The sequence below is a fragment of the Camellia sinensis genome, chromosome 15 (assembly GCF_055761805.1).
Source record: "Camellia sinensis isolate YWXY chromosome 15, ASM5576180v1, whole genome shotgun sequence".
Lineage (NCBI taxonomy): Eukaryota > Viridiplantae > Streptophyta > Magnoliopsida > Ericales > Theaceae > Camellia > Camellia sinensis.
Window position 1 is genome coordinate 139957298 of NC_138975.1, and position 11321 is coordinate 139968618.

General features: G+C 28.6%; 1 protein-coding gene across 1 annotated transcript; it reads right to left on the bottom strand.

Annotated features, from left to right (window-relative positions):
* Window positions 1–2613: 2613 nt before the first annotated feature.
* LOC114256165 (double-stranded RNA-binding protein 4) lies at window positions 2614–5904 on the bottom strand. Its single transcript, XM_028195774.2, has 6 exons — window positions 5575–5904; window positions 4379–4644; window positions 3793–4003; window positions 3221–3331; window positions 3101–3132; window positions 2614–3000 (listed from the first exon to the last, which is right to left on the bottom strand). Exons 1-6 carry the CDS (start codon window positions 5597–5599, stop codon window positions 2884–2886), a joined length of 762 nt encoding a protein of 253 aa, XP_028051575.2. The 5' UTR covers window positions 5600–5904; the 3' UTR covers window positions 2614–2883.
* Between the last annotated feature and the right edge of the window lie 5417 nt (window positions 5905–11321).

The window sequence follows — 11321 nt, forward strand, 5'->3', positions numbered from 1 at the left end:
AATAAATGTCAAACTTTTAAAAATTATTTCTATGCACTAAAAATAAAATTATGTAAAATGGATAAATCTTTTAGACATTTATTTATTTTTTTTACCAAATTAATTTTTATTATGTGTTTGGATAATGATCATATAAAATTAATAATAAAAAATTAATCACGTAATTTTTATTAATTTTTATCAATTTTACATAATGTTATCATTGGTGGATAAAAATAATTTTTAAAAAATTAAAAATATTTTTTGACTTTTATTTTTGTCAAATTAGTTTATATTTTATTAAATTGACGATTTTACCTTTGAAATTAAATAATGGTATCTTCAATTGTCCTTTTTTATAACAAGATTCAAAATTCAGGATCAAATGTGTCACAATTGAAAAGTCAGAGACCAAAGTGACACGAGTCCCGAACTATAGGAACTATTTGTGTAATTTGTCCTTCTTATTATATTGTCTTGTTGTAGTTTTGATTTTTGTTTAATTCTAATTATCTTGAATCTTAATCAGCATGTTTGGTTTCAGTTTTTTGAATTCGATTTTTTGAAAATTGAATTTTTTATTTTTTCGTGTTTTTTTTGTTTTTAGTAAATATATTTAAAATTTTAAGTAATTTTTTATTTTTTTAGATGCACTTTATTTAGACGTATCTAAAATAGTAAAATATTTGTGAAAAAGTATTTTAAAAAATTAATAAATACAAAAAAATACGAAAATGCATTGAATTTTCATTTTATTATTTTTTGTATTTTCTGGTATGTAGTGTATTTTTTAAAGATTTTTTTCACAAATATTGTACTTTTTAAGTGTATTTATGTAAGGTGTGTCTAAAAATTTTTAAAAAAAAAATTTAAAATATTAAAAAAATTCATTGAAAACATTAAAATACGAAAGGAAAAAAAAAAGGTAGAGTTTCCTCACTACAACAAAAACATACTTTAGTGGCACTACACTAGTGGCATTTTTTTAGAAAATGCCACAAAAAATGATATTTAGTGGCACATTTTTTAAAAATACCAATATATTTTTAAAATTTTTACAATGTAGTAAATGATTAAAAATAAATAAATTAAACTCAATATACACTACAGGAAAAAGCATATTCGGCGACTAAATTTCTTGACCAAAAAAAAGTTTGGTCACTGATTATATGGGTTTTACCGACTAAAAAAATTTTAGTAGCCAAAAGTAAAATTTTTTGGTGACTAAAAAAATTTTAGTAGCCAAAAGTTTATAATTGGCGACTAAAAAATAAGTTTAGTCGCCAAAAGTGATTATTTTTAGCGCGGGAGAACTAAAATCCTAAGGCGGGAATTAAATTTTTTGGCGACCAAAATTTTGGTAGCTGAAAGTTCATCTTCAGTGACCAAATCCGATTTTGGTCAGCAAAAGTTAAATTTTTTAGCAACTAAAAAATAATTAGTAGCCAAAAGTATAGAATTGGCGACCAAAAAATATTTTTAGTCGCCAAAAATGGTCTTTTTTTATTTTACTAGTAAATAGTTTATTTTACATAAATTATGTTCAATAAAATAATTATGTTTATACATATACTTTTATATTAATATAGATGTATGTACTATATAAATAATATATGTTGCATATATAATCATATGGTGCTATAGAGGTGTAGTGGAAAGAGTGTGGTGTATAAAGTTTATGGTGCGAGAGGTTGGCGGTTCGAGTCTCTGCAAGAGCGGATCAAATCGTTCTACAACGAATTATCGTCATGAATGGCACTTGATAGCGTCACGAATAGTGCCTACCATGACATTAAAATGTCACTGAAAGGTTTTAGTCTTGATGGTGTAATGACACTTATAAGTGTCACTAACTCTTTTTTTAATGGCTTTAATGGCGCTTGATAGTACCACAAATAATATCTACCATGACATTAAAATGTCATTGAAAGTTTTTAGCCATGATGGTGCAGTGACACTTGCAAATATCTACCGTGGCACCGATAGAAGTGGCACTTGTTTAAAATGCCACAAGATCAAAAAATGTCATTAGAAGAATAGTTTTGTGGCACTTTCAAATGTCACTAAACTAAGAAAATGTTGTAGTGTCTAAAAACTATTTTCTGAAAACTAGATTAGTTTCCAATTTTTGAGTTATAAAAATTCTTTGGAAAAATTATAAAAATAAACAAATAAATAAATAAAAACTCCAAAGTTTGAGCCTTATAATAAAATAAATCCTAAATTTTTAATTTTCTCAATTTAGATTTGTTTTCAATCTAAGCTATTTGTCTATTATTGTTAAGGAAAATTGACGAAAAAAATAATATTTTAGTCATTAAACTCAATAAAAAATTATATTTTTTCATGCACTTACATTGAGTACAATAACTAAAATATTATTTTTTTTCATTAATTTTACTTAACAAAAATAAACAAATTCTTAGAATAAAAATAAATCAAAATATTAAAAATTAAATTGACAAAATTAAAAAATTTATTTTGTTACAAGACTCGAACCTAAGATTGTTTTTGTAATTTCTCGAAATTCTTTTTACTGATTAAAAAACACGCACTGTCAACTGGCTGTATATAAGCATAAACAACACAATTGGTTGTATTCGTTGAAATTGCAGCTTTTTAAGTTTGTGGGTGGTTTTTTTTTTTTTCCTGTTAAGTATAAAGCAAACAGAGATTAACAAACAATAACTGCAAATTGTCAATTTGGAAAGTGCCACTGAAGATTATAGATGATAGACAAAGACATTGTCTGTCTCATTTGCCTACAGTAAGGCAAACTATTCCCAGTACAGGGTGACCATTAATTCACCCCGACATCCTAACTTTCAAAACGATTTCCTAGAAAAACACGAGTAATAAACTCATATGTATTATGTTTAACAATACATTAATTCATGTGTCGAATTACTGATCAAGACAGCGCATTTTTTTCTGTTCCCAATTACTGATTTCGAGTCTGCGCTTTCTAATGCAGCTAGAATCAATAATTGTGTCTTCAGAGAAGGAGCCAACATCCGAATGCTGCAGCAATAGAATCAAAAAATAAAAATAAAAAATTAGATACTCGGTTTTATTCAAGGTCGCAAACTAAATTCTCTCATTCAAGTTGATGATGACTTACCAGAATGTTAGTTAATTGTTGTGAAGAGTTTTCTGAAAATAAAAACATTCCTAAAATTATCAGTTACAAACATAATTCAACCTATGTAGATTCATTTACTCGTACAGATCAGACCGTTACCTTGCTTAACGGTTATAGGCAAGAAGGCGGAATCGTTTGCTATTTGTAACGAAGCATTATGTTTTCCCTTAGCCTTGATAATTTGACGGAGAACAGTCCCTGAATTGGATCCTATAACATACATTCCAAATTGTAACACATGTATGAGAAGGGTCAGCATCAAGCTGGGCCCGCTCAGCTTGCAAAATTGGTGCCCAAGCTTGCCCATGGGGTTAAGCCGGCGGGCCTAGAACGGCTAGTGCGTCAGGCCAGGCTGCAAGCAAGCCCAATAGGTTAAGGTACGGGGCTACTTTAAGCTTTTCATTATTTTTTTTTCCCTTTTCTTATTTTTTCCTATTTTTTACCAAGCTCGTGGGCCCGACACACATCGTGCATGGGCCAAAGAGCAAGGCCATTTGGTCGGGCCGGGATTCAACACCTAGGCTCAAGCCCAGTCCAAGGCCTATTCTAACTTGGTATACGGGCTTGGGTTGAATAAAAGTCAAGTAGGACTTTCAGGCCGAATAATAAGAGAAAGATTCTCTTAGTAAGATGTGTGCAGAGATGACAAGTAAAAGTCTATTCTGAGATACCGAGGAGTGATTGAATGGAAGCACGTGCCACCAACTGCTCTGCCACTTTCTTGCTTCCGGCGACTTCACCGGTAAAAGTTTTACCATCAAAAACCAATGAAGAGACATAGACTAGCTGTAGTCCTTGTGCATGGCTAGTTGTATATTTGGGTATATTCAGGTTCATCTTGACAGCAAACTCATGCAGTATTGACTTGCAAAACAAAATCTCCTGGAAAAAAAATAAAGAGGACTCTCCATAAACATATCCACCCAAAAAAGCAGAGAAAAAAGATCACTGAAAATTAACAAAACAGAGTTCATATCAGCATGGAGTAAATAACACAAAAGATTAACGTCTAAAATTGGGTACAAGTAATGTCCTTGTTTTGTTGAAACTGATCAAGGTAAATGAATAAGTTGTAATTAACTCAGATTGAAATTGCTAAATGCGATTAGAGAAGTTGAAGTATTGTCTTGTAAAAAATAAAAAAATAAAATCAGATTACGAGCCAATAAATTTGTGATTATGCATCCAAACACCCTATACCATCCAAAATTTGCATACATCATGATTGTAATCCAACTTATCTTTTTTGTGACAAACCTCCTGATGAATAAGAGGGAATACTTCAACTTCTTCCCTTTTCATTACACGCTCTAACACATATTTCGCCACCTCCTGTTCCGCTTCCTTTCTTTGAGAAAACGTATGCACAGACGTGTACTTTTCCCCATTAACCAACACGGTTGATCTGAACTTGGGTGCGTGTGGAAACCCTTCATTGATAGTTTGATAAACAGGTAGTTGTAAGGCTGATTTCTGAGTATACTCTTGCAACCGGTTCTTATGCATCAAGTGGTCTGGCATAACTAAACAAACCTTGAATATAAGTGTTTTGCCACATGATCTCAATTAGAAGAGGGGAAAAAAGATAGTTTTATAGAATGAAAAGTAAGTGAGTTTTGATTTTAAACCAATATCAAAGGCAAATTATTTGCAAAATCATGATCGCCAATAAATAATTAACTAATTTGAAGTACGTTAACCTAACCAGACTTATGGAATATGTGGGCAACAAGATCATAATCAGAGAAAATGTCCCAAATAGAAATGTAACAGTCTCAAGTAGTAGATCAAACAAGTAGAACCAGTGAGTATTGATAATCGAATTTGTAGTTTTTTGTTCATGTAGAATTTGTAGTTTGTTCTTAGCCCCTTGTTTTACTCTCAAACATAAGAATTTCAACTTACTTGTTTATATATAAAATATATTAGATGAGGACCAAGATGTCAAAATGTTCAAAGGGAAAGCTAATCTGACTTTTGTTTGGAGTATTGCAAAGCTGAAATCAGGGTTCAACAACAAATTCAATGGCAAACCATAGATTGAAATCGTGGGTTGAAGGAACTGCCGTATTTTTATTTGAAACAAGCGCACCTTCAACTTGCGATTTTATTTGAAACAATGACTTAAGATGCAATTTAGAAACTGCAGTATTTTGCCAAATAATTTGAAAACTATGATATTAGCTAATTTTGTTGATTTTCAAATAAACTTGTCTTTTTTGTTGATTTTCATTTTTTATTATGCCAAATTTCAAAAAATAAGAAGAAAAAAATTAGAAAACATTTCCATCCAAACCAATATAGCGTAATAAAAAGAACAGAACACAAACAATAGTAAATTATATAGAGAAAAAAAAAATTAAATAAAATATGATAGCTAATTTTGTAACAAGCCAAAGTTCAAATCTAATATAATGACATAGAAAGAAAGGTGGTGAGGTAAAAATACTAACAGGTTTTGGATTGAGGAGGTGCCATTTTGTAGTCATTAAAGCCACTGCCAGGAGTGAGTTAGAACTTGCAGAGAGGAGAGAGAGAAGAAGAAGAAGAAGAAGAAGAAGAAGAAGAAGAAGAAGAAGAAATGAGTTTCTGAAGATGGGGTCATGTCATTTGTGTGTATTGTGGTGTAGTTTTGACTTCTGACACTTGGAACAGAATTTGCAGGAATGGATTCCACTTTTGTGGGGAGCTTCTAATTTTTTTTTAATTTTTTATTTTTTTACACTCATTATTTATGTTTATTATACAAAATTAACAATACATGAGTTAGAAAGAAATTATGCTGCTTGTATTATTTACACTTGAAATATGTACAATCATTGTTGTATTATTTACACTTAATTCATGGGAAGGCTTGGGTTGGGAATAAGTTATTTTATTAATTTTTTAACTTTTTATAAAAAGATATAAAAAGAAATAGAGAGAGTGATGTAATAAATTATAGTAATTTTTGACTTCTTGGTTAAAAGTTCAAATTCTAGCAACAAATATATATCTATACTATTAATAAAGGGAACACCTTAATTGGTGTCCTGAAACCATCCTTCACTTTAATAACAAGTGTATCGTCCACTTTAATAGCAAGTGTCTATTTTGTCATTAAAAAAAAATAAAAAAACATTAGACAACTAATGGATATGAGACTCGAACTATAAGCAAATAGTATAATAAAGAAGACTTTTATCATTTGAATTAAACACAATATATATATATATATAATAAATATTCTATTTTATTTTTATTTATTTAAATTGCACACGCATTACGTGTGCCAACCGCTAGAGTATATATCTATATCTATACTATTATTAAAAGACAACAACTACAGGAAATTCTATTTTCACACATCAAATGTTCTTTGTGAATATCATTTCTCAAAACACACCCTTAGTGAATTTGAAATCTCATTTTTTACTTAATACACAACTTATTCCACCAAAAATGCCCTCATCTTCTTCCTTCTTCACACCACCATTATCACCAGTCTCTGCCACCTCTGATTATCCTCAACCGCCACCTTTGGCTACCCGTCTTCCTCTACCATTGCAGCCCAATCTCTACCCCCGATAATCAATAGCAGTCCTAACCACCATTACTAACAAAGAGAGAGATCTGAAAATCCCAGATCTAGGATTTGAAGAGAAGAAAAAGAGATGAGAGAGGAGGCTGGCTATGACAGTTTCAGTGGTTGCAGAAATTGAAATGGAGTGGGAAAGATGATGCGAAGGATGCCAGTGCGAAGGTGTCGCGATTGCGATGGCAACCAAAAATAGCAAGATCCCAACGATGATGAGCAACGGGAGATGGGAAAGAGGGATAGAAAAGGTCGTCGGAGGAGGAGAAAAGACGATTTGACGGCGGCGACGGCGACAACGACGGCAACAATGGTGTGTATGGTGATATTGGGGTTAGGACAACGACGTTTGGGTTGTTGTTGGCGGTGGATGTGGTGGTTGATGGGGGCGGCAATAAGGAAGGGAAGCTGTGAAGGGACAGCGACCGGAGGCAAGGGGCTGGAGATAGGCAGTAACGGCGATAACTTAGGGTTTCTATTGGAAAGATGAGGGTATTTTGGTATTTTTATTGTAGGACAAAAATGTAATATAAAAAAGATTCATTAAGTGTGTGCACTAAGGTAATTTGGTGTACGGAAATAGAAATTCCCAACAACTACTTTGGTGTCATAACGCCATGCTCTCATAGTTTTTTACTAATTTTCCTAAAACAACCTTAACTTCTTCAATAATTATACTATTTTTAAATTCATAGCAATTTATAATTAAGGATAAAATCATAAATTAATAACTCACAAAATATAACTTCCCATATTGAATAACTTCCCACGTTTAGTAACTTCTTTCAACTACTCCATCCCATACTCTTCTTCACCCATTATTCTCTTTCCCAACCCCTCGTAACAAAAACCCATCTCTCTTCTTTTCATTCCACCCCTCTCCCTCCTCAAATTCACCCCCAATCCATTTCCTTCTCTCGCTGCCGCCAAGAAAGCCGTAGTCGTCCTCAAGGGCAACTCCAAAGTCAAAGACGATGTTACCCTCTTCCAAGACGACGGTGGTCATTTCTCTTTTTAGCCCCTTCACATCTCTAAATTGAAAATTCACAGTTTTGTTTATTTTGGATTCAAGTTAATGTATACAACAATTTTATATATAATGTTATGTACATCATTTGTGTTTTGATGCAATTGTTTGGGTTTGATTTATTTGTTTGTTATTTTAATAGTGTTCAACTTCTTTGTTTTAATTTTTTTAAACTGTTAAGTGTATATTAAATCTCTTTATCTGTAAGTGTTTTAAGAATTATTGGTGTCATTTGTTTGTTAAAAAAAAATAAAAAAATTAAGCGTTTAAAATTTTCTGGATGTGTTTAAAAAATTTAGTGTTCTTCAGTGTTCTTAAATTCTATATAACTGTAAGTGTTCTGAGAGTTTTCAATTTGTATTTTTTTATTTTTTTGTGTATTACTATTAATTATACTTTTCATAGAAAATAAAAATAAAAAAAATCCATTATGTTACCAAGTTCCTTTGGGGAAAAAAAACATATAGTACAAGTTTATATTCAAATTTTTTTTATATATATATAAAAATTTGCGAAGTATAAAATGTGTGCAATTATTTAGACGTAGATTACACTTAAAAAGTTTGGGGGGTTTTTTTTCACAGTTAACTTTTTAAAGCTTTTGTTTTTGTTTTTTTGTTTTTTTGTTTTTTTTTGGGGGGGGGTTGTGTATAAATTCAGTTTTTAAAATTGGATTTGTTTGTTCACTTAATTTTGTGTGTATGTTATTTAAAATAAAACCCAGTGCTCTTAAAAAAATCATATAAAATGAGTTCTTCAATTTTTATTTTTATATTTTTTTTTTTGGTGTAATACTGTTAGTTTTACTTTCTATAAAAAAAAAAAAGTAACAAAATAAAATGTTTCATTGTGTTATTAGGTTAAAAAAAAATCAATTATTATTTTTCTTGGTTTATATCAACATTTGTGTTTGTGCGTTTATAATTTATGCTTTCAAAAAATTGGTTTGTTTATTTGTGTAATTTTGTGTGTGTTTTTTAAAAACAATTCAATATTCATAAAATTTGTTTTATTTAAAAAAATAATAGTCTTAATTTTTTTTAAAAAAAAAGTTTTGGGGTTTTTTATTATTTATATTAATAGTTAATTATTTTTTTTGTGTATATCAAATCTCTGTGAGTGTTCCAAGAGTATGGGTTTGTGTTTTGGCATTTTGTGTGTACCATTATTAATTACATTTTTTATTTTCTTCATTAAAAAGTAAAAGAAAAAAAAAACTATGTTCTTAGATTTCTTGGAGAAAAAATTGACTTTCCTTCGTTTGTATTTTTTGCAGGTTACTTTTGACTTTGTGTTGTTCAGAATAAACAATTTCTCGGTTGATTTTCTATCGACACCTATTTGTTTGATTGTAAATATTCTATATGAGCGTTGGGTTTGTAATGCTTGAAACTTGAATAATTGTAAAATAATTCTATTTGGGCTTAAACAAATATGTAATTTCTTTTTCTAAGCTTAAAAAAATCAAATTTATAATTTTTTTTTTTTATGTTAACTTAAGGAGTTTGTGATGGTCGGAACAAATAACTTTTATAGTTGTGTTTTAAATTTTGTGGGTGTATTTAAAAAATTTAGTGTTCTTCAGTATTCTTAAATTTACATAATTGTAAGTGTTTTGAGAGTCTTGAATTTGTATTTTTATATTTTTTGGTGTATTACTATTAATTATACTTTTCATAGAAAATAAAAAGATCCATTATGTTATATCAAGTTCCTTATGGAAAAAAAAAAGAAAAAAAACTTATATTGTAAGTTTATATTCATTTATATATATATATATATATATATATATATATTTAAAAAACTGTGAAGCATAAAATGTGTGTAATTGTTTAGACTTAAACTTAAAAAGTTTGGGATTTTTTTTTCCATTTGATTTGGACTATGTTAATCTATGTCAAAATGTAATTTTTAAATTTTTTAGTTTCATTTATAAAAAAATTTAATAATATTTACATTTTGTGCCTTTATATATAATAAGCCAATTAGAAATCAAAAATTATTATTATACTCTATTAGTCAAAGTACGCATGTATACAATTGTGGCTCATTTTAACAACGTAAAATTCTAATTTAATCAATGTACATTATTTGTAAATTAATTTTTACATGTATCTTATATATTTTTTTTGCAAGATTTGTAAGATCTTCGGTCTTATCTTACCAAATTAAAATTTTATATGAATTTTTGTTGTAAGGTTTTCTGTAGTTAAGATTAGTAAATATTACTTTTTTTTAAAAAAAATTGAACAAATTTTAGCATACATATATTTTATTTATCAAATATCTTAATATCAAATGTTACATTATACATAGTTATACATGTGATTTATATGTGCATTATTAGAAAATTTAATGTAAATTTCACGTTATAATTCCAAACGAGTTTGCACACGCATCGTTTGTGCCCGGCTACTAGTTATTAATAAAGGGAACATCTTAGCATGAAACCATCCTCTACTTTAATGCCAAGTGTTCATTTTGTCATTAAAAAAAATCATTAGACAAGTAATGGGCATGAGGATCGAATTGTGGATAAATAGTACTCTTACACTTGAATCAGACACAATATATATGATAAATATTCTATTTTATTTTTACTTATTTAAGTTGCGCATGCATTGCGTGTGCCAACTGCTAGTGTATATATATATATAAGCATTGCTATTCAAGATTAAAAAAAAAATACGATGGTGCTACCAATTAATATACTAATTAGTGTACCAACATATGCTATGATATTGTTACTTCAAAAGTATGAGCCCCCATTCATTATACAAAGTACAAATAACCAAAACTTTCAAAATTATGTCACATCATAGGTTAGTACTCTAAAATCATGTTTGATTCACAAGACTAATAGTGAGCTATTAATAATCTTATCAAATTATAGTGTTTTTGTTTTGAAGGACTAGGGTGTGGGATTGGACTATTAGTCCCACCGGACTAATAGTCCATTGTTTGTTTGAAAAATTTTACTCCGGACTATTAGTCCCACAAATATGGGACTATCTTATCCCATGAGGGGTGTGATAGAAACCCTGGGATAACTCATCCCATGGGATTAGACAATAAAATTATGTTTTTGCCCTCTAGTATTTAATTATGTATTATATTTAGTAAAATTCAAAAAAATTTAAATGTCTCAACTTAAAAATAAAATAATTTAATTTAATTTTTATTTTTGTTTTATTTATTTAATTTTTTAAAATATTTTTTTATAGATATTTTATTGATGTTTTATTTTAAAATTTTGTTTATATTTTATTTAATTTTATTATTTAAATTTTAATAGATGTTTTATTTTATTTCATTATTTAATTATTATTATTATTTAAAATAAATTTATTAAAAATTTTAATTAAAAAATAACATATATTTTTATTTATATTTAATTTTTTTTAAATAAATTTATTTAATTGTGCAAAAAATAAAATAAAATAAATTTTTATTTAATCTAGCTAAAAATAATTAAAATATTAAAGTTATGTTTAATATTACTATTACTTAGTAAATAATTGAAAAGGATAAAATAGTCATTTGAGCATTTATCCTTTTCCATAATATCTCAAACAAACATTGGATTCACTAAAAATAGT